The sequence below is a fragment of the Lytechinus variegatus genome, chromosome 5 (genome assembly GCF_018143015.1).
Source record: "Lytechinus variegatus isolate NC3 chromosome 5, Lvar_3.0, whole genome shotgun sequence".
NCBI lineage: Eukaryota > Metazoa > Echinodermata > Echinoidea > Temnopleuroida > Toxopneustidae > Lytechinus > Lytechinus variegatus.
Window position 1 is genome coordinate 9,909,421 of NC_054744.1, and position 24,365 is coordinate 9,933,785.

A 24,365-nucleotide genomic window follows, 5' to 3' on the forward strand; every position below is an offset into this window, starting at 1 on the left:
TCACAAAGGTTAGAGATTAATCTCTAAAATGAAATGGCTAGTCAAGTTCATCGTTGTATGCACATTTTGCTCTGCAGACTGACTAGGCACCAACCAGAATTGCTCTTTCAAATTAGTATTAATCGCTATTAACCTTTTGTGTTACGGGATGCTGGTCCAGTGGTCCTACATGTACACCCATTTTGGTATGCTACTTCTCTCAATCTATTAAAGCCAACATGGTTTAATCCTAGTTTGTCTACAAGATGTAAAACAATTTAACTTTTGAAGTCTGGCCATTTTGTTTATCATTGTTATCTAGGCCATTAAAGGTCAAGTCCACCTCAGAAAAATGTTGATTTGAATCAATAGAGAAACACAATGCTGAAAATTTCATCAAAATCGGATGTAAAATACGAAAGTTATGACATTTCAAAGTTTCGTTTATTTTTAACAAAATAGTTACTTGAACGAGCCAATTCCATCCAAATGAGAGAGTCGATGATGTCACTAACTCACTCTTTTGTTTTTTATTGTTTGAATTATACTATATTTCAATATTTACGAATTTGATCATTAGGACCTCCTTGCCTAAAACACAAAATGTTAAGATACTGGAATTCCACGTGTTCAGGGAGGAATGAAACTCTATTTCACATGACAATAACGAGCAAATCAAAATATTTCATATTTCAAATAATAAAATTAAAAAAAAATAGTGAGTGAGTGATGTTATCAGTTCCCTCATTTGCATACCGACCGAGATGTGCATATAACTGTTTTGTGAAATGAAGCGAAACTTTAAAATGTCATAACTTTCTTATTTTACAACCGATTTTGATGAAATTTTCAGTGCTATGCTTGTTGAATTTTTCTCTTTTTATTCAAATCAAGTTTTTGTTGGGGTGGACTTGTTCTTTTAAAGACAAGTCCATCCCCACAAAAAGTTGATTTGAATATAAAAAGAGAAAAATCAAACAAGCACAACAAATTTCATTAAAATCGGATGTGAAATAAGAAAGTTATATTTTGAAGTTTCGCTTTTAAAGGTATTGTTTAACTTTGTGAGCAGCCGATTTAAAAAAATCTCAAACCAAGATGAAACATGTGTACAAGTGCATGTATTAGAACTAATAAACCCTGAAAACAACCATTACTGAGAACGAAAAGCTAAAACTACAAGGCAAACCCTGATTTTGTAAATAGGCGTCTTATAGACACCTAAATAGTACACATATGTGTATAGGATAAAATTAAGATGGTGTTTCCGGTCACTTTATATTTCAATTTTTGAAGCACTTAATAATTATTTTCGAACGCAATTTTTTCTGGGCTTCATTTTTGGAACATAACACAGACACAGGTGACAAGTATGACCTTCTAGCTCAGATTTTTTTAAAGTCTAACCAATGTTAACCGATCACTTTAAATTTTACAAATCAGTTACATGTATGCACATCCAGGTCGGTATGCAAATGAGGTGACTGATGACGTCATCCACTCAGTATTTCTTTTAATAGTATTTTATTACAGGAAATATGAAATATCATAAATTTTATGCACTACAATGTGGAAGCATGGTGTCCAAGTTTTGAAATGACAGTAGGCACCCCCCCTCCCAACATACAATTATTCCAAAAGGAAACATCTCAAAAGCTAACATACAAGGATGTCAACACGCATACATGTTGCTCAGAGGACCAATGCATTCCACTGCTCTTTTATCAATTTGCAGATCTTCAATAAATACCAAGGTCTTCAATGATCTGTAGAAATGACAGTCATACTATTAAACACTATGCAAAGTCAATGTAAAAGATTTTTCAGTTAAGGAGCTTTCACACCACTCCATTTTTATACCAAAATTTGTAAGTTACAAAAACTTATTCAAGCCTACAAAAATGCTTGGAATTATTTGGCAAGCTCACATCTGCATACAACTAAATTTAAAAAAATGAAAAAAAAAACTTTTCATGTAGGCCTAATTAAAGATAAACCTGCAAAAGAGACTCGTATTGCCATAGTTTAATGTGCATTCTTCTTTCGTTAGATTTTTTTTCATTAGCTTCACATAGCAAAAATATACACATTTGTGCTACAGTAAAAACACTTTTTCATATTTTGTAGAAGCTATTTACTATATGAACCTTACAGCAGTTGTTTAAGAGTTTAAACAACCATGCTTAATCTATTTACTCAGTTTTGAAAGGTATCTTTAATAGTACTAGGACTATATTGTGGGTATCTTTGTTCAGGCATACAGGGAAACAAGTGGCAAAATCCGTTCTGGTTTGGGTATAAAAAACTCCTGATAAAACATACCAGGTATATGTATTTTTTTTAGATTGGGTGTGTATGAAAACATCTTTTCTGTTTATTTGATGAGGCTTGGCTGTGAGGACCAGCATGATACTGACCTCTAAATATTCTCTATCAACAGGTAGGCCTATACACCCAGCCCTAGAAAACTAACTTTTCACTGAAACACGTTGCAGAAAGAGATGTGATCAGACAAAACTCCAAAATACATACATGTAGGAGCACACATGTAATACACCCGCCTGTCATGCGGAAAATGTTCCCACCATAGTGACCATACAACCATATACTGTACGTACGTAGGCCCACGTGTACTTTACAGTAATTCATATTGGAGCGTTCAGTCCATGCACTGATACGCTTTTGAAACAGCCTACAGGTATGGTTCATGTGGAGACTGAACACACCCAATCCATGCAAGTTCGTGATAAAGAAATCAAGTTTGAGGTCACTTCATCAGGATGCATGCAGGGAAGAAAATAACTTGGAGAGATCAAGAAAATTCCATTTAAAAACATTCCAGTTTCAACCAGCAAGTTACCCTGCAATTCTAAAAAGCTTGTCTGAGAGAAATATAGAAAACTGAAAAAAGTGATACACCAAGTCAAAACAAAACAACTTCATGGTTGAATTCGCCAACCTACTGTAAATACACTATAAATTATTTTGTCCTCCGAGCTCTGGGCATAAATTCCAGGCACACCCACTTGCAGTGGTATCACAAGCCTTCATATTGAAAGACACAGCAGCAGTTGCAGATTTTAATTTTTAGTCAGGTACTACTCAATCTGACTCGCATCTCTCAATTTTCGACTTAAAACCAAACGAAAGCAACTTGGTAGCAGAATGGAAACACGACAGCATGATCTATTAAAGAAGTGAAGAACAGAATTTGATACAGTGCGTAAAGGTGGCTATGTATTTTGGTATTAAGAAAGGCAGTAATACTTCCCCAAGTACAGTGTACCATGACCAGTTCTCTCCGAGACAAGAGCAGGATGCTTGATTGTTTACTTGATAATTTCAAGCATTCAATTTAGTTACCACTGAATTCATATCATTTAAACTGATTAATACACATTCTGTCTTTACCATGATGAAAATCTAATAATTCAGCTCTAGTACGATGCATATAATGCACTGAGAGAGGCAGCTTGGGCTAAAATAGAGGTAATAATCATAGCGTGCTCCCTCAGAACTGATTATATCTGCTTTTATATTTATAAATGCCCTTTTCTGCTCACCTGGAATCTACTTTGGTCCTTGTCATAGATCCTCTTTAGGGGTACCTTGTCTGGGGCGAAGAAATGTGCCAGTTTTCCCAGGTACACCCCATTACGTAATCCCTCTTCCAGCTCCGTGGTGGGAGGAAGGTCTTCCCTGATGCACGCTTCCATCCATCTATGAATTAAAAAAAGGAAACACAATGTATGAGTATGTTCAAGAGGCATTGTTGACTGTATCCAATACTTCATAAAGCACATACATGGACTGGACAATCTGCTTTAAGATTGTGAAAAAAAAATATTCCAATCATCACAACTTGTTCTATTCTTAAATACACTGTTTGTCTACGTAGAGCCCAGGGGAGCCTTTCATGAAAAGACTTGTCTGAAGTTTTATCCGAGAAGTCCCATTTTATCTGACAGCTACCATAGGACATTGCTTCTTGGCCAATCAAAGTCAAGGAAAGTTGTCATATCTGATGTAGAAAATCTTCTGTGTTCTTGTACATGTATCTGAAAATAAAATGTACCGTAACAATGTTTCTATTTAGTGCTCCATAGTATTACCATACCTTTAGCATGGCTACCCTGATCAAGGGCTCAAGCAGTCACAGAATTCCCTTCAACAGGGTACCCATTTCAATATTACACCTGGGTGGAGACTGGTAAATGTAGATAACACCTTGCTATTAAAAGGATGCAAGTGCTTTGGTGGGGGCACAAACCCTGGACCTTGTAATTCAAAGTCCACAGACTTACCCACTGAGCCACAACACCTCCCTGCATGTTATTAATATTTTTTTAAAACAGACATGGCTATTTGATTTGGTAGACGAAATGGTGAGCGGACGAAATGGCAATTGGACCATGTGGATATTGGATGAACTGATGGTAGACCAAATGATAGCAGACGAGTTGGTGATCGGACGAATTGGCATTGGACCGAATGAAAATAAACCACAGTCATGTGCAGTTGAAACTTGAAATGTATCACCCTTGGCCTTCGCAACCACACCCACAAAATGAATGTAGCCTTTATTCTCTCAAAGTATGGAAGTGCATGTATGGAGCCAACATGAAGTCTACAACAATCAACATACATGTAGGATGGGGGGGTCAAATATATTGCTATACACATGAGTGACCAAAACAACACGTTTAAAGGGTTTTTTTCCAGTTCTTTATGCGGACCGCGCGTGCACTCGTTAGTGTATCAAAAACACAAATTTTCCCAAAAAAGGGTGGTTTTGAAAGAATGCTGGTCAAACATATTTAGGGTAGGGGAAGGCGGGGTAAGTTGAGCATAGGGGCAAGTTGAGCCACCAGCCCCAGGCCAATAATGAATGAGTCAGACATTGTGGTGGTGTCATGTATTGATGACCCATAGCATAACCCCTAACCCCACCACATTGTTTTCAACTTTGAAACAAAAAGTAGTTTCTTAGAGGGAAAAATATGAATTTCAGCAAAAAAGGAAAAAAGAGTGTGAAACACATAAGTGCTTTATAAACACACACATCTTTGAATATAATAAAGACATGATAACAACATTACAGCGTCGGAATTACACGGGGCGACGGGCGATTTCGCCCCCATGACAGCCCAAATCGCCCCTAAAAATTCTCAAAACCCAATGGTTTGGGGCGACTATTTATTTTAGAATCGCCCCAATAAAATACCATCGACAATGCAAAAAATACTTCACACAATTAAGTTCCCCGGCGGCGGAGCAAACGCTATCGCCCTTTGCCAGCTTCAAGTTGCAATATCCGAGCCTTCCGCAACACCGGAAGCTTCACGATCGTAAATAAACGCGCAATGCAATATGGGATGCGGAGTACGCATAGTCTTTAGCACAGGCTTTTTAGAATTGTTGACGCACTTGCCGCATGGCTTATGTATATGTATGCATGCACGATTAGACTGCACAGCTGGTAACGAGACCACATGCATCGTGCGGTATGTGTACTAGGCGGTGTAAGCAATCAGCTGGTGATTGTGACAGCTCTGCTTATCAACATCGTCGAGTCGGAGTTCGAGATGGATAAGCAGCGAAGCCATATCGTACATGTATGAATTTAAATATCTGGAAAACTAAAATCAAGTAACTTTCAATTTGCGATGAGCACAGTTTCAATTGCCAAGTGCGTCGCTTTTTCAATAGCATGGTTTCTCCATACTTCACCATGTGCAATATCTAATGCACACATTTCCCATTTGGGATATCACAATTCTGTGATATCGTAATTTCAATTGCTCAGGAAAGAAATCCCTGTTCTTAGCACATACGATCTGCAAGTCTTTTATCCTCACAGTCGCTGTCTTTGCTTATCAAAACGGAGCCTTAATAATCCAAAATCACTTCGCTTATAGTTGTGAATTATAACTTCTTAATTTCTTTCTTGAGGAGGGGTAAATATCAGACAATAAATCATCAAACAAGGCTCAATCTCAAAAAAAAATAGGAGGGCGCCGTGCGCTTGAGTGTGGTACTTGCATGCTGTTAGCAAGCCAGTTGGAGCTCATGTTCTGTGCCAGAGCTCTGGGTGAGAATTCTATCAGTAATGGCCTAAGTGATGGTGATTTTCTGTTTCAGATAGAGTTTAGATTTCATGTTAATTTTTGAAAACTGTCAAAACACTTTATGATTTCTTCATTGTGATTAATATTTAAGTTATTAATGAATACATTTTCACCGATTTTAGACTCTCCCAGAATGAAAGGAATTTTCTGTGGAGATCTGCGTTTTCAAAATAACTTGCGAAAAACTTAAGGTACATGAACCTACAATATTATGTACATAGCCTGTGGCTATGTGTCGGAATTTGAATAGACTAAGATATTGATTTCATTTCTTTAACATAATTCATATGCAATCCAAGTGCACTTCATAGTCACAATCACACACAAACACTCACCCACACCCGTGATTCTAACCATGATTTTTTTTTAAATTTTATTATTTGATTTGAATTCTCTCTCCATCTCTCCCTCTCTCCTTTATTATGTTTGTTTTATTCATTAATTTTATTTAGATTTTTTTTTTTTTTTTTGGGGGGGGGCGGGGGGTTCATTGTTCATTAAAGATGAAAAATAAATAAGCCCATGTGTGTGTGGTTGTAAAGGGGATGTGGAGTGAGGGTGTCAAAACACACTTAAACATTTAAATCTGATTTCTTAAATGTTTGAATAAGCCATTTGGGGCCTCGATTGGCTCAAATCTGAAGTGTGTGAAGCTGATTATTGTAAATTTGTATGGCCTGTAGGGCATCCCCCACCACCGGGAGATAAAAAAAATGTTCTGAGCTGTTATAGGCGTCACAGTGAGTCTCGTAATGTCAAAAGGTAATTGCTGATATGCGATAAAAAGTAGCCCCAAGAATTTGAAAATAGCCCCAAGATATTCAGTGGTAGCCCCAATGTAAAAAAAAAAGTAGCCCCTAAAAAAAAAAAATTAATTCCTACCCTGCAACATTATTAGTCCAGGTATGGATCTTCATTCTTGTCATAGTCTTTTATATAATGGATGCATAATAAATGTGTGGATACAAAATTATCGCACTAAATTCGGACTGGGGTAAGTTGAGCCAAACAGCATGGGGCAAGTTGAGCCATGGTAATTCCTATGGTAGTGTATCTTAAAAAACAAACAAACCATAAAAATCGATTGAAATGCTGGCTGAAAGGAGCAAATTTACATGACATGCTCTTTTCCTTTTAAAGGATGTTAGTATTTATAGAGAATTAGCAAGTGAAAAGACTTTAAACAAAAAATTGACATGCTGGTTCTCCCCTCATACATTTTGTACATAGTTTTTGTGGCTCAACTTACCCCAGAAGGTGGCTCAAACTTACCCCATATATGGGGCAAGTTGAGCCATTTGACATCATTTTTTTCAAAGGTCACGATGACTTTCAGTGTGGGGATAGAAAGTTATATATAGGGGGAAAATATTTCAGAAGAATTAAATTAAATTTCAAGGCAAGGTACTTATTTCGACAAGATTATTGATCATATCAATTCTAACATGCAAAAAGCAAAAACTGTCACAACTTACCTATGTTTTTTCCCCAGGGTCATATTCTGGCAACAACTTATTTAGGGGCCAAAATGTGTAAATAAAGCCCACTAAAAGCTTGTCGAAGGGGTTATTTTTGCACAAAGAGAAAAACTCGTTTAGAGGGTGTTTGAAAATAATTTGGTCACGCGTGTGTATAGCAATACATTTGACTGCCCCCACAGGGGATCTTGCTTCAATGATAATAAACATGCAAGTCTGAATTTTCCCCATGGATGTGTTATGCAACGCCATCCAAAATCATCATCTAACACCAACGTATCCTCTTCCTTCACCCTCATAAGAAAGGAATGACAATCTGGTTGCTTTTGTATCATTCAATGATACAAGTCCAATTAAGCCCTACCAATCTGAATCCAATATCGAGTCTTCCTTTATACCAGGCATGTAGAAGTCTCTCACAGAAGATGTTACATAACAATTTTATGAGATTACCATTGTAAACGGGCATCTGGCGAGGTAGGGGTCTAATTTGAATTGCTAATTTCACACTCAAGTGTGTGTGTACACAAGCTTGGAGATTTGGGAATCACGCAGTATTTCGCAAATTCAACAATACCTTCCAGACTGTCTGCAATTTGCATCGTATAATAAATTAACAATACAGGTGACAACTACAATGTACATGTAGGTCCATGTATCTGAAGTTGACCACTGAAATCCCCTGGAAATAGGTGGTGGTGGAAACAGAATAGGCGGTTTCAGACCGCCTCGAAGTTCGCCAGTTCCAGGTATTCTCTGATCGGGAAATTTACCCCGATCAGAAAATACCAGGTATTTTGGTAATGTGAAAGCAAACTACGCGTAATTTCCCCGAAAGAAAATACCCGCTAAATAGTAGGTACTTGGCGAAATTACGAGAACTTTCGTGGGGATTTTTCCAAGGTCGCAGGTATTTTGGCGATGTGAAAGCAAATTACGGGAACTTTTATCCCAGCGTGTCGTTGGGCGTGGCGGCGTGGGTGGCTGCTGGGCTAGTGATTTTGAATCTCCCGCCTTGCCTGCTTATCAGACCACACTGCACATGCTCGTAACTTCGGGAACTTATCCCGAAGGATGTGTTTCGGGGCGGTGTGAATGCAGGAATAATTAACGGGTATTTTTTAGCCTTAAAAAGTTCTCGTAATTTAACGGGGATTCTTGTGATCGAGGCGGTTTGAAACCACCTATTGAGAAGCGTAATAGTTGGATTAGACAGCCTTTGGAAGATAAATGGTTCCTGGGTGTAGTCCTATACTATACTTTTTCACAAATATTTTCATATCAAATTTTATACATATTTCATATTTTCATATTGTATATTCTATATTATCATTTGTTATTTTTCACAAATCTCAAAATCTAAATTTTCTGTTAAAAACTGACAATATGACAATATTGTTTTAATAGACAAATATTCAAAGATATTCAATCCTAGCTAAAGTGCGCACAATTAAATTAGATTTCAGAACAAAAGGAAATAACCAACTTTGCAAATCACATTTTCTTGTTTATTGAAATACAATTACTGATTTGAACTAAATTACTAAAAGCATGAAATACAGGGTGGAGCCACAAAAAAAAACAAATATGCAAAATCACATCCCACAAACTTCCTCTCTACACCACTACAATCGTCAATTAAATCAGTAGGCCTATTCATCACCAAAATAGCATACTTGTATCATTTTGTTTAAATTTGAAATATACTGCATCCTGAAATAAAAATGAAACTCGATATATCCTGGGCTTCCTGTTTTTTTAAAACCACTAGAATCACAGAATCTGAACCAAAAATCAGTAGACCTGTTCACACCAGGAAAATAATCATACTGTGGGGTCCAGGGCCACTTTGTCCCCAAAATGGTCAAAAGAATCCCGGAAATAATAATAAAAATTACTGCAATGTTTAAAAAGCTTCTCCATTGAAACAGAAAGTTCAGGGAAAAGTAGCTTCCATGGATTAAAAAAGTCACATTCATTTTTTACTGTATCCTGTGGTTCTTATTTTTCTAAAATTCTAAAAACCATTCGACAGCATCTAAACCCAGACTGATTCAGTAGACTAGGATGGTAGGACCCAGTTCACACTAACTTCCCGAATCAGTGAACCGGGTTTAAAATTGACTTGTCAGTGGTAAGCGAGCTTTATCCTTTATTTTAAGCAAAGGAAATACTCTCAGTGGCAGACAGTGGGATGAAATCAACTTTGCGCAAAATTCTGTCTCCACAGGGAGAGTTATCAACTTTTTCAATCACTTGGTTTGGAGTGATCACAGCAATGCTTTTCTAAATCGGTTTACGAACCAGTTTAGGAAGGCGACTGTGACCATTTCTAACTTTTTATGACTTCTTTGTTATCATCCCCAATTAAGCTAAAATTATATTTCAAACTCTCTGCCTCTGTGGTGTTGTTGACATTTGACCATTCTACCGTTTGGGTATCAAAGTCAAGATCAAGTTAAACTGGAAGTGTCACTGGCGATCGTTTTCTTCTCAATGAAAACAAACAGTAGGATTGTTGACTTTGGTTGTGATAGAGAGGAAGGGATTGATTTCAATAAAATGACCTCAAAGAGTCTTGGAATTTTGACATCACATATTTACTTATGAAAGAAACTAATATTTTCACAAGTTGATGTGGCATGTCCAAAGCTACAAGATGCACATCATTTTCAATGTACTGTAGGATCTGTTCGAAATTTGTGGTAAAACACTGAAACTATATGTACAGAGGTGTATGTGGGTCACCATAATAAAGTAAAAATATTGGAAACTGCAAGTTTGTGATGAAAGGTCAAAAGCAAAAGAAATATTACACATGACATATTACTATTGTTTTATTTGGACAGGAAAATTAAAGGGGAAAATAATTTCAAATTGCACCTGCAATGAAGGTAAAGTGGAGGGGTGGGGTGGGGAATAACCAATTATACAACCAGGGGGGTGTTTCACAAAGATTTAAGTATGACTTAGAGTCGCACTTAAATACTGAGTTGCGTACGATATGAAAGGATTGAGTGCATTGGTCAGATCGTGTCATGGGGACGCGCACTACTGCGTATCTATCAATAAGATCGCGTGTTGCATATCAAGTACGCGTCGGTATTTAAGAGCGACTTAAGTCATACTTAAATCTTTGTGAAACACCCCCCAGGTGATCCCTGTGGAGGCTATGGTAATAAATTACTCAATTCAGTACAGGTAGGCCTACAGTCAAAGTTATGTATCCATATCAGCCTTTGCTTTATAATATAAAAAGGTCTATTCCGGGCTGAAAATATATCTAGATAGAAAGAGTAAAATTCATTCACAGAGCAAAACACTGGAAGAATCTAAATAACAAATAACAATGATTGAATTTTATTAAGTTTAGCAATATTCTGTGAATATGGCATCATGAAATGAATATGAATTAGATCATGGGCTGATGATTTGAGGTCCCCACTTTCCCTTTTCTTTATATTTTACTACATTCGTGTACATGAAAATGTTTTCTTGCATTACAAAACAAGTCGCAGCAATGAAATAAGCATTCAGTGTCAATCCATTGTATTAATTTTCCTGGTTTGTCTTATTTTTTTTACTTCATCTGTTAAACTCATATTATTTTCAGCCTAGAGTATAAACCCTTTACAAATATGTATGTTGTACTAGTAACAGAAAATGGCAGAGGACCTATTGTACACTGTATGTACATGTATATCTATTAGAAAGTTGGAGATCCCCATTATTCATTTTGCATTGATTTGCAAGTCATTCTCTATAAAGAAAAAAAAAATGTTATGTCATTGATCAACAGCGGATTTCCTGTTACAACCATAATAAAAAGAGAGCCAGATGACTGGTGAGGTGACCTGAAATGACCTTGTCTGTTGGGGGAGGGGTAGATAAGGAGGGTAACCCTAGGGGTGCAGTAACGCCCCCCTTCTTCTCCTGGGATTCATGGTAACTACCATGACTCATCCCAGGGAATTGGCTTGGGTCACAACAGACCTCCCTCCCTTCGAGCTAGTCAGTGTTCAATGAAAGCAAGATGGCCCAGTATGTGGCCATTCTGAGTAAAACATTTAAGAATATAATTTCTCTCAATTCAATCAAACTGGTCGCTTCAAGATTCAGGAATATCAACATTTTCATTAACTACATTTAAAGGGACACTAAAACCAACTACTGGAAATAGTAAAATGACAGGAAGAATTTTAAAGTTTTCATCAAAATTGATTTATAAAACAAGAGAGTTACGGAACTTTGAAAAGTCTCGCAGCACTTTCAATCATAGGGATCTTCAAATTGGCAAACATGCTTCATATACCATGGTGGTTAAAATTACCATTATGCCTGAGAATATTTCTTCTGTTGTGAGTGACCTGTATATACATGTATATATGGGTCAGTTCCAATGTAAAAATCCTACAGGATGACTTCAACTTATTTCGTGAGTGAACTTCCCTTTTTTAATACCTAGACAAAATTAATTTTAAAGTGTATCATGAAGACATACATGTAGCTGGAGACCTACAGTTCATTTTCTCCCACCAAAAATTCTTCAATAGTTCGGAATTCACTTTTCCTTCAAGCTAAAGCTCATGGTCTCTTTTGATGACATTTCGACTTTTCATATACTATAGCCCAACATATCTTCATTTTTTTTTCTAAAGAAGCCTGTCCAAAAGTGATGGAACAGAAACTTGATTCCATCAGCCCATTTAAACACATCTCTGTACAACCTCTTAATAAGCAACAAGCACAGTAACAGCTTCCTTTACTGGCTACTGTTTCTTAAAAAAGTCACCCAAGCTGCTCTCAAATGGCCGTCATCTGACTGCTGAACAGAGTGAAGGGAAGGTAAGCACGGTGTTGTGCGCAACCCCTTTACTTACTAGTACATGTAGATTGCAAAGCGTGATAAGAAGATGTGTTAAAGATCAACTCAAAAATTTATCATTAATACACCGAGGGAACAGGGTCTTAAATGGTTTTACAACCCATTTCCTGGTGTGCACCAAGGTCTACAAATTGAAGAGGTTTATAGACAAAGAGAAACGGGAAGAGATGAACGTGTAAACATGGGAGTAATCCAAGATGAGAGTTTATACATGCCTGCCTGTCTGTCATTATGGGTGGAACCAGGTATTACATGTAGATGTGTTCCCATTAGACCAAGTACAATTTGTAATCAAGACTAGTGTAACCGTGACTGTCCATGTTTGTCATTTTCTTCCACATTCTAGTTCTACTAAATCCTGAATTTTGGTTTTGAGATCTTTCAGAAGAAAAGGAATCCTAGTCGCAAGACTGAGAGAAATCTTAAAGTATTCATGAATGCTAATTTATGCCTAAATCAGGGGCGGATCCAGGATTTTCCAAAAGGGGGGGGGGCAAAATTATTCGGAGGAATATTTTGACACACAAAAAAAAAATTCAACCACAAATTAAGGATATTTCATACCCGAAAAAAGAGGGGGCACACCTCTGTTTTAATGGCATTTTTAAATTATAAATTTCAATTTGGCTTCTCAAAAAAAGGGGGGGGGGCACGTGCCCCCCCCTTTGAGATCCACCAGTGGCCTTAATTATGCTATACAACTAGTGTTTGTCAAGTGCAATGCAAAGTGAATTTCTTTCCAAATGATACAACGGATTACATTTGGAATCCATGACCCTCTGAACAAAATGCAGTATGGAGAGTGGAGACAGAACCACAAGATCAATTCTTTTTTACTCTTCTCATTCATGCAATAAAGAGTACAAACTTTTGAAAGCAAAAGATCAACTATTAAAAGGCCTATAAGGCGGTGCTGCACCAGCCCGAGTTTGCTCAATCTCGAGATTTTGGCCGATCGGCCCTCTTTGCGATTAATCTCGAGATTCAAGAAACCCCGTCTCCACCATCGCAAGAGCGATTCCTTGTTCAAGTGAGGCATCAATGCATTATGGTCTGACGCCGTGAATAAATAATCCAGAGTGCGTCTGCACCTGCAAATTAGCGGGATCATTCATAAAATAGCGTGCTATTTTGCAAATAATACCAAATTGATATGGGATTGCAATCTCGAGATCTATCAAACGAACTAATTGTGTCTCCATTACAAATAATCTCGAGATTGTTAAGATCAGGATAATTTGCTGGATCAGAAATAGCACGCTAATTTGAAAACTCGGGATGGTGCAGACGGCCCTAGAGATGCAAATTAAATTCTACATCTGAAAATGGCCTAAATGTACATGTAGGCAAATACTTTGGGGTCTTTGGCAACTTCGGCTTATGGAAACAAAGCAAATACTTAGGCAACTTCAGCTAATGGAAACAAAGCAAATACTTTGGCAACTTCGGCTAATGGAAACAGAGCCCCACATGGACATTCATGGTATCATCAGGTATACTTTGGTAACACAATACTACCAGTATAAGAATGTGCTCATATTCTACATGTAGATAGCAAAGTAACCTTTATAAGACAATCAAGTTTCCAGAAATCGCTGAAATACACAAACATGTACATGTACACGTATGGCCAAGGTTTCAAAAGAATATGTTTTGTTTTTATCAGAAGGAAATGGGTGCGATATAAAATACCACACAACCACAGAATAGAATCATTCATTCATCATACACGTTCATGATGTACAGTGTACATATATAGGCCTACATTTATACGGCACGCATGACCTAGTTGTGGTATTAATTTGAAACAAACAACATTGCATAAACTACATGTATGAACTGAACTAATGCCGTTCACACTAGGCCTACAATTCAGAGGCTTTTCTGTCACTTTTTGTGAATTAAAATTCTCATAAAATATGGTATCACGAGTGCACTACATGAACAGCGAGCAAAGAAATTCAAATGTTTTTCCAAAATTCTGTCCACCTGAGTTGCAATACAGGTACAATACAGGTGGAGTGTTGTAGCCCAGTGGATTAGTCTCCGGACTTTGAAACAGAGGGTTGTGAGTTCAAATCCCAGCCATGGCATAATTTCCTTCAGCAAGGAATTTATCCAGTGTGCTGCACTCGATCCAGGTGAGGTAAATGGGTATCAGCAGAAAGTAATTCCTCAAAAAGCTGTGCGCACCTGAATAGGTAGCCTAGCTTTTTAATATAGCCGGGTAAGAGTAACAGCAGGGCCCGCAGGGAGAACAGTTTACAGAACTGAAGTGGCTACCCTGGGTAAATATACCATTATTAATAATGTACATGTAGGTGGTCTCACAGTTTGGTGAATGAGTTTGATTTGAAGTTGGTGCATTACTGCCCTTTATCATTATCACAGTACCCGGTCATTCATTGTTTTTTATACTTATTTATAAAGACCTAGTATAAGTATAACAAGGCTTCACACTTTTTCTCTTGGTGGCCCGATCAGTCCACCAAAATCATCAGTTTTATATTTTTGGTGGCCTGCAAATCAAATTTGGTGGTCCTAAAAACAATAGAAAAACATTACAATTCATCAAAACTTTGGTAGCCAAAATGGGCCACTAAGTGTGGACTTTTACAGAATTTTGGGGGTGGCCGGACTCTCATTTTTGGTTGCCCTGGTCCACTGCTAATGTTGAGCCCTGCCTACATGTAAATAAATAAAAACAGCTCTCAAATTATCTCTTTTTTAAAATGGAAATAAGTTACAACCATACATGCAAGACACCAAGCTTTTAAATGCAAGAATATAAGAGATATTCCATTAATACTGTAGGTCTATGTACATCTTTTTACATTCACATGTAGGTGTATTTTGAAGCTTTGTGGTTTAATTTCAAGAATAAAAACAATCTGTGGATCCAGCAAGACAGTGAAGCAGTATAGAATTTGTTTGAATTGTGTTTGTGAACAACCTTCACATTCTCAATGCCTTTGCCTATTACACTGCATGACAATAGACCAAGGTCACGGTCGAACGAACACCACTTTTATCCCAAAACCACCCAATTTACAAATGCACTGGCGAGGCCGAACCACTTGGAAGTACAGAAATACATGTAATCTTGCAATTCGGTGCAAGTTGGAATTTTTTTCATGCAATTGGTAGCTTTGTGAATGTGTATGATTAGTCACGGAAGGCTATTTTGAGGTATTTGCGTTGACAGGGTTTGGAAGTCTTCAATGACTCACTTCAAGCTTCACTCTCAAAGACTAGTGAAGCTAATCCTGAATAATAATGAAAATCAACAATTATTAGGAGAGGGCTTTAAAGATGTTTTGAGTTTCAAAGGGAGCATTTCATGATATAAATATTCAGTGTGACTTTCAATGACAACTGTTATAAGCTACTAGAAATACTTGATAGGCTGAGAGCTAATCAGCAAACACATACATGTACACTGCAAAAACACCGGTGTTAATTTAACACCAGCCCGCAATCTATATATGTCCACACCAGAGAAGTGTTAAACATCACCAGTTTCCTTTTGGTCTAACACCAGATAGTAAACAGCATCAGTTTGAATCCAAACTGGTGTTGTTTCAATACTTCTCTGGTGTGGACATATGTACATGTAGATTCCGAGCTGGTGTTAAATCAACACCCCTTCAAGGTCAACTGGGGACCAAGAGACCAAAATATTCCATCAACCTGTAAATGAACAATTTAAGTATTAAATCAATTTCATGGAGCATTAACTGTTGCTATGTCTGGCAAGGCACTTACTTCTTGGCTTCTTCCAGATGGCAGAGATATTGATAGGCTATACTCTTGAGCCTTTCGGCGTCCATCTGATCGGCTGAAGCTCTCTGGGGCATATCTTCCGCTTCATCTGAAAGAAAACAATCATCAAATAACATTTTATGATTTTTATCAATATTATAAAGGTCAAGTTGTAAACCAAAAATCTCACATGTAGCATGGTCAAGATCTTGACTTCAATCATACCAACCTCAATTGTGAAAAGTTTGTATTCTCTATTTGGGCAATTTCATAAAATAATCAACCTTTTTGTACATATCCAACCCCCATTTTTTTCTTCAAGTCTTACTTCACTTCATAAACTGACCAAGTCATTGACCCTTGAGAACATTACAGACTATCAATAGAACAAGAAATCAGAGACAGAAAATTTCATGAAGTCCCCACATATAGGGGGTCGGACGTACATATTTTATGGAATTGCCCATTTCTTTTCTTTTTATCTTATTTTTAAGCCTAAAATCCTATTTTTCATTAAAATTTTGAAAAGCATACAAAAATCATTTGAAAATTTTAAAATACTATTCAGTGTTAATTTCCTGTTAAAAATCCTGAATAGGATACGCTGCCACATTTCCGGTTGTAACAGAGCCTCTGTTAGCGCATTTTTTAGTGCTAACAACGTTTCAGTACAGAGCTTGAGCTAAACAACAAAAAAATAATAAAAACCCGAAAATTAACAAATAAAGAACCCCAAAATGAGGGTAAAAATGGAATATGAAAATTTAATGACAATAATATTCAGTTCTCTATTATCATCCAATGTCTCTACATGTACATGGTGTATGCACTTCCAAGGAAACTTTATAACCCAGCAAGCTTTAATAATGTTAATAATACATACATTTATATTGCGTAAGTTCTATTCAACTACGCATAACAATACTTGAAAGGTAAAATAATCAACAAGATAAATACACAAAAGTATGATTACGTTCTATTTCACTGGAAAAGGGAAGCCTATAATCTCTACAAAATATACTAGTATGGCAAAATGTTACTTATATATGCTTGTCATTTTGCCTCCGACGAAGATTCTGCTAGGATCGAAAGCTTAGGCCCCTTTTGACTCTCCAATTTACTCCATTGGCTCTCTATATTAGATAAGCATTTTTCAGCAGCTTCTTTCTGCCATTAATATTTATCTATTGAAATTCTTGTGAAAATTGTAGGTTTAGTTTGGTTTTGAAGAAGGTAATAGATACATGTAATGCATTTCTTATTGAGGAAGGGAGACTATTCCAGAGTTTGGGTGCAGCACAAAAAAGGCACGATCACCTAGTGTAATCTTTGATTTTAAAGGTCAAGTCCACGACAGGAAAATGTTGATTTGAATAAATAGAGAAAATCAAACTAGCATAACACTGAAAATTTCATCAAAATTTTATTTGAATAGAAAGAGAGAGAAAAAAAAACACTGAAAATTTCATCAAAATCGTATGTAAAATAAAGAAACTTATGACATTTTAAAGTTTTGCTTAGTTTTCAAAAAACAGTGATACGCGCAACTCAGTGACATGCAAATGAGACAGTCGATGACGTCCCTCACTCACTATTTCTTTTGTTTTTTTATTATTTGAATCACACATTATTTCATTTTTTACAAATTTGACAATATGGACCAACTTGACTAAACCATGTAGTATTAAACAGTGCTAATTCCATATGTTCAGGGAGGACTTGTTTCACTTAACAATGAGAAAATTAGAATATTTCATATAATAAAATACAAAAGAAATAGTGAGTGGATGATGTCATCAGTCTCCTCATTTGCATACCGACCAGGAGGTGCTTATAACTGTTGTGAAATTTAGCGAAACTTTAAAATGTCATAACTTTCTTATTTTACATCTGATTTTGATGAAATTTTCAGTGTTAAGTTGTTTTTTTTCTCTCTTTCTATTCAAATAAAATTTTGATGAAATTTTCAGTGTTATGTTTTTTGGGTTGTTTTTCTCTTTCTATTCAAATGAAATTTTGTTGAGGTGGACTTGTCCTTTAAGGTGGGTGACTGAGGAGCATATATGGTGTCATGAGAACTTGGGAGTCTGTAGCACTGGGTGGGTGATTTCAAAGCCTTTCACAGTACACAAAGCAATTCAAGGAACTAATTTTGTCTTTCTTTCGATCTTTATTGATCAAAGTATAAATTACAAAAAAATCAACAAGCTATTTCATATAATTAAGTAGAGCTAACTAGTATAGGTTTGTAGAGACAGATACATATTAAGACAAATTAAAAATCAAATCTCCAGTTTTTGAAATGTACAATGTACAGACCTATTTACCATTTTTCTTCGCCAAAAATGTTCGATATCCTTATACCTTTGATAAGAGCTTTGAATTCCACAAAATTGGGGGTTTTGTTATTTAGTTTACAAAAGTGAACATAGTATTTGAAAGCAAGGAAAATGATTGTTAAAAAATTATCATCTTGAATACCAAATATCTTTACATATTCAATTCAAATTTCAAGGAACCAATTCCTGCCAGGTACATGTACACATTCCCCCCCCCCCCTGTTATCGATACCAAGATACCACACACGTGTAGAGCTGCCAACTTAAATTTTTAAAAATACTTGAATCGGCCGATATATATCATGAATCATAAAATACTTTTTTCGGTCAAAAAATATCATAACACCTGGTAAATTATATTTTTTGACTGAAATAAATATTTTACGATTCGTAATATTTATTAGCCGATGCAAGTATTTTTTAAATCTTAGACTGCAGCTCTACACGCGTATGGTATCGATAACAAAAGATTCTAAAATGGCGATGTAAACAGACTGGGTAAGTTACGCTCACGCTCTATATGTTTTTTTCAAATTTAGTACTATTTATTCAATTTTAAACATAATTAAATTTAGTACTAACGGGGGGTTAATATGGTTTGGGCCCATTTACGTGAATTTGGGCTCCAAACCTAACGGATAAATGTTAATTTAGCCCACTCATTCAATGAACAAGGTTATGATATAACCTTGTTCTCACTTATATCTCCATGTGTGGCAAAATAAGGGTGGAAATGTTTGGCTTATTTTCTCTTTTTCTTTGGGGCAAATGCTTGATTTTTCTTCGCTGACAGTTTCCATTACACCTATTATTCATACAACTTGACTCTTATTTGAATTTGATTTTTTAAATCATTTTTTTTCTTATTAAAAATAGAGATAAAAAAAAAGAAAATTTTCTTGCCATATTACTTTCCACCAATAGAGGGCGTACAAAATAATATGCCCAAAATTCAAGTTTTTGAGCACTCTGGTGAATACAAAAATTATTCTCAAGTTACTAATGAAAAATAAATTGCAACTGTATGGAAATTAGTAATTTTGGTCACAAAAGTGATATTTTAATGATTTTTTAAATTGTGTGCTCTGTACATTAGCATACCATAGTCCTACCTGTAGATTCCCCACAGGCAGGGTGGTAGCAGTGAACAAGTGATTTAGCCCAGAGCTACCAAGTCTCACGCATTGTGCGTGAGACTCATGCATAACATTTTTTTGAACTTGGCATCTCTGTTAGCCTGACTTGGATCGTGGGAATCTCATTCCTACACGGAGTCTTATGGGATCCAATTCCAGGCGTCATTGGGAAGTAAGCCCACGAAGTAAATGTTTTTTACTCCCAAGACGCCTCCAGGCTACATGTAATTGCGCAGACGTGGGGTACAATTTTTATTTAACTCAAAATGACTGTACGAGGGTTTTTTCAAGAAAATCCTGTTTTTCTTTCAAATTTTTATCACATATTTGGTACACTTATAAGGAACATTATTAACTGAAAGATTTTGTGAAATAAAATGAAATTCATGTTAAATCTTAATTCAAATTGTTAGGTGCGCAGACTTGGGGACCACTATGACCATCTATATTACCCAGTTGTTGTGTGTCCCGACGATCAATTTTAAAAAGTAATTTGGAAAAATTTACATCACAGGCGAAGTTTCATCAATTTTTAGTACAAAATGTTAGGAAATATTATTTATAGAGAACAAAATAGAAGATGATTACAATAATTAAGTTCATATTTTTAGTGTAATCCAAAGACAAAAAAGGCTTCCAACATATAAAGTATCCGGACACCCGACGGTGTCCCGACCCCCCATCCTACTTGTTTTACATGGCCATGGCAATGGGTGCACAGTTCATGCAGTCGCAGATACACAGTCTTACACTTAACACAGATTCTGAAAATGTTAAACAAAGTGGCATTTTCGGATTTTCAACTCCCTAAAATAAGATACATGTATGTCTCAATGTTAAACAAAAATTAAAGCACACTGCCATGGCCTGGCTCAAGCTTAAGTCACCAAACGGAGTTTCCACTCCATGCTCTAGAGCTAGAACTCGGCGGGGACGGGACAACTCGGACCACGGGACATCTCGGACCGCGGGCCGAGTTGTCCCACCCAGTACGAGATTTTTTTTCCACAAATTTGCGTCTATTTTTCCGTAATTTCGAAATTTCTTGTAAAGATTTTCTAGAGATATGGTCTGATGGTAATGTTCTTCACTTTCTATTACTTTTTTTTCGCTGAAATAAAAAAAAAGTGTAATTTTAGGCGTTTTTCGACAGCTCGCGATTCCCATAGGCGCGCGTGTATTAACTGTGTCGGTGCTCGGCTCGGCCCCGCTCAATAACTGACTTGATTTTGTGATCATTTCTCCTCAAAGTACCACTTTTATCGCAGAAGATGGACTTTGTTGTATTCCATTACCTCCATTTTCTCATCACAAGGATAAAATTTGGTGTATTTGCACGATTTTGTTCAAGTTTTTCACCTTTTTCTCTCTGGTCGCAAGAAGCGAACAACCGATAAACGGTCCGCTGCTCTTCATCGTAATTCTCCGTAGCTCGGCCGCCTAAACTGGCGGGGTGGGATTCAGACCGAATCCACAATGGAAGTGGGCGTGCACAGCAAAGAGCTGAGCTTGACTGAGTGAGAGAGAGTGAACTCGAGTTTGAAGCTTGGCAGTGTCGTATAGGCTCTGCCTTTTTTTTGTAAATATATATTTTTCAATTTTTTCTATATTGATTTTCCCTGGTTTCGAGCTCTAAGATTGTAATGATATAATTATGCTCCAATTTCTTTGACTGAGTGTGACTGTGGTGTGGATGTTTGAGTTGCTCAAAAATAAGTTAGGTGGGTGGGGGCTCGGGGCGATTTCACTCTTGCCCCCCGAAATGCGAAAAAAATATATTCGGGTGTAGCTGTGTGGGCATGCCGGGCTGAGGCTAGCCATCAATAATTTTTTTTTTTTTTGGAGAGGGGGGGCTTAATTTTTCACTTTAAATTGATCATTTTTAGGCCTTTTTTTTTTTTTCCATTTTATTTTTAATATGGAATTTCCGTGGTGTAGAGTTGAGTTTTAATTAAGTTGCAATAATCAATATGCTTTAATTTCTTTGACTTTGAATGTGACTGTGGTGTGGATGTTTGAGTCGAAAAAAAAAAATACTTTTACGTGGGTGGGGGCTCGGGGCGATTTCACTCCTGCCCCTAAATGCGAAAAATATTCGGGATGTAGCTGTGTGGGCATGCCGGGCTGAGGGTAGCCCTCAAAAAAAAAATGTTGTTTTTTTTGGGGGGGGGCTTAATTTTTCACTTTAAATTTATTATTTTTAGGCCTATTTTTTGTACATTTTATTTTTCATATTGAGTTTCCCTGGTGTAGAGAGTTGAGTTTTAAGTTGCAATAATTAATATTCTTCAGTTTCTTTGATTTTGAGTGTGACTGTGGTGTGGATGTTTGAGCCGAACAAAAAATACGTGGATGGGGGCTCCGAGCATTTTCACTCCTGCCCCCGAAATGTTCTAGGTGTATCTGTGTGGGCATGCCAATTTCATTTTTAATTTTTATATTGAGTTTCCTTTGTGTAGAGAGCAGAGTTTTGGATATAGGGTAAAAGGGACGACGATTTGAGGGATGGCGATGATAGCATACCGGCGATAACGAGGGGCGGGCCTTGATGAGAGGGACGAGGAGGTGAGAGATGGTGATAAGAGGGATGAGGATCTTTGATGACTCTTGATGAGGGGGGGGATGATGAGAGGGACAAAGGGAAAGAGATGGAGATGAGGATGTGAGGGATGGCGATGATAAGGGGTGGGCCTTGATGATGAGAGGGAAGAGGAGGTGCATGAGGGATATAAATAAGAGAGATGATGATGATGACTCTTGATAGGAGGGGTGCATGAGATGGTGAGGACGAGGATGTGAGGGATGATTATGGGAGGAAATCGGGGGGGGGGGGGGACGTGTCCCCCTACCAAAAATAGGGGGACACAATACCAAATGTCCACCCTATTCTTCATGGAGAACAAAATAATGAATCATTCACAATTGAAATGATACATGTGTTTAGGACTAAATGACCTTTTATTATTGAAAACCCCCTCTTTTTTCTTGTCAATTGTTTTGGGGTTAAAAATTACCCTACATTTGGGCGATAACCTTTTTTTAAATGTTTGTCAACTTTTGCAGCCTGTGGTCCCCTCTACCTTTGCGGACAGTTTTGCGCCCAAGGGGATGATGATAGGGACGAGGATGATGTGGAGGGATGGGGATAAGGTGAATAGCCGGCAGAGATAGATTTAAGAAGAAAAATCCGTCCCACGAATGCCGCCATGTAGATTCCGTCCCACATAACCCAAAAATATGGCTTGATTTTTGTTCAAAATCATGTCATGTGATGAAAAATCATATTAGGCCCTACAAGTATTTTGGTTACATTGAAAGAAAATAGGGGTAATCCTTTTTTCCAATTATAAATAAATTAAATTCTTCATTCAATAAAAATGACGAATTTATGATTTTAAATTTAATTTCTTTTACATAGCATGTGGTTTTTCTTTTTGATTAAATTCATTTTATTGCTTTATTTTTCATCACTGTGCATGTCATGATTTTTGTCTCACCTGGATGGCAGAGTGAGACTATAGGCGCCGCTTTTCCGACGGCAGCATCAACATCAAATCTTAATGCTGTCATTTAATAACCGAAGGTTATTAAATGACAGCATAACTTATATCACTGAACATCCTGCAGCGAGTTCCAGGTCACATTATCAAGGTCAAGGGTCATGTAAGGTCAATGAACTTTGGCCACATTGGGAGTATTTGTTGAATTACCATCATATCTCTTTAAGTGTATTGGTATATTTCATAAGACATGGAAATAAGAGTATAACCCAGTATCACTGAACATCTTGTGCGAGTTGTAGTAGTTTTCAAAGTCAGCACTACTGTTATATTGAATCAAGTGATGCAGGTGAGACCGCCAGAGGCATTCCACTTGTTTTATTGTAGAGACTATACTCTTTCTCGAGAAAAAGAAATAACAAATAAATCATTTAAAGGGATGCTCCGGGATGAAAATATTTATATATGAATAATGTAGACATAGCAACATTCACATATCAAAGTGCTTATTTCATAAAAATCTGATAACAAATAGCGGGGTTATTGAATTCTACTTTAAAAAATTAATCTAATTTCACATAGGCCTAATAAAATACAAAGAACAAGTGAGGATATGACATCATGTATGAGGTTGCTGATTAAATATCCATGAAGAAACGCCAGACCATATCTCTAGAAAATCTTTACAAGAAATTTCGAAATTACGGAAAAATAGACGCAAATTTGTGAGAAAAAAATCTCGTAATGGGTGGGACAACTCGGCCCGCGGTCCGAGATGTCCCGTGGTCCGAGTTGTCCCTGATTCCCAGGCAAGGAGGGTGAACCACCGACCACCATTCCCCTAAAGTTTACCTCCCCAACGTTCGGGGCGAGTCAACAGGTCAACTCCCCATACAAATCTTTCAAATTTCCCACGCAATACTCACGGTCATATTCGTTGGAAACTCGCCCGTCGGGGGAGTCGTCACTTGAGACACTCCCGTTTGTAGCAATCCCATTACCATTATGTGCAACTGTCGCCATATTCGCTACTTTAGCAACATGAAAGAAGAGAAAAGTTCCAAAATATCCGCTAAAAATCCAGTTATGTCCTAAAGTTGGTTCAGGTTGGTATAAGTTGGGGAGCGGCGCGCTACGTACAGTAACGTAACACGTTGG

General features: G+C 37.0%; 1 protein-coding gene across 5 annotated transcripts in view; it reads right to left on the reverse strand.

Annotated features, from left to right (window-relative positions):
• LOC121415232 (ras GTPase-activating-like protein IQGAP1) overlaps positions 1 to 24,365 on the reverse strand; it is a 153,867-nt gene extending 129,502 nt beyond the window's left edge. For 4 of the 5 annotated variants that reach the window (XM_041608413.1, XM_041608410.1, XM_041608412.1 and 1 more), the window contains exons 1-3: positions 24,134 to 24,364; positions 16,236 to 16,341; positions 3,543 to 3,699 (exon numbers count right to left, since the gene is read on the reverse strand). In XM_041608413.1, coding sequence (XP_041464347.1) covers positions 3,543 to 3,699; positions 16,236 to 16,341; positions 24,134 to 24,230 — 360 coding nt within the window. In that variant the 5' untranslated portion in view covers positions 24,231 to 24,364. Of the gene's footprint in view, positions 1 to 3,542; positions 3,700 to 16,235; positions 16,342 to 24,133 lie in introns of all 5 variants that reach the window. The other variant, XM_041608409.1, reaches the window with a different exon arrangement.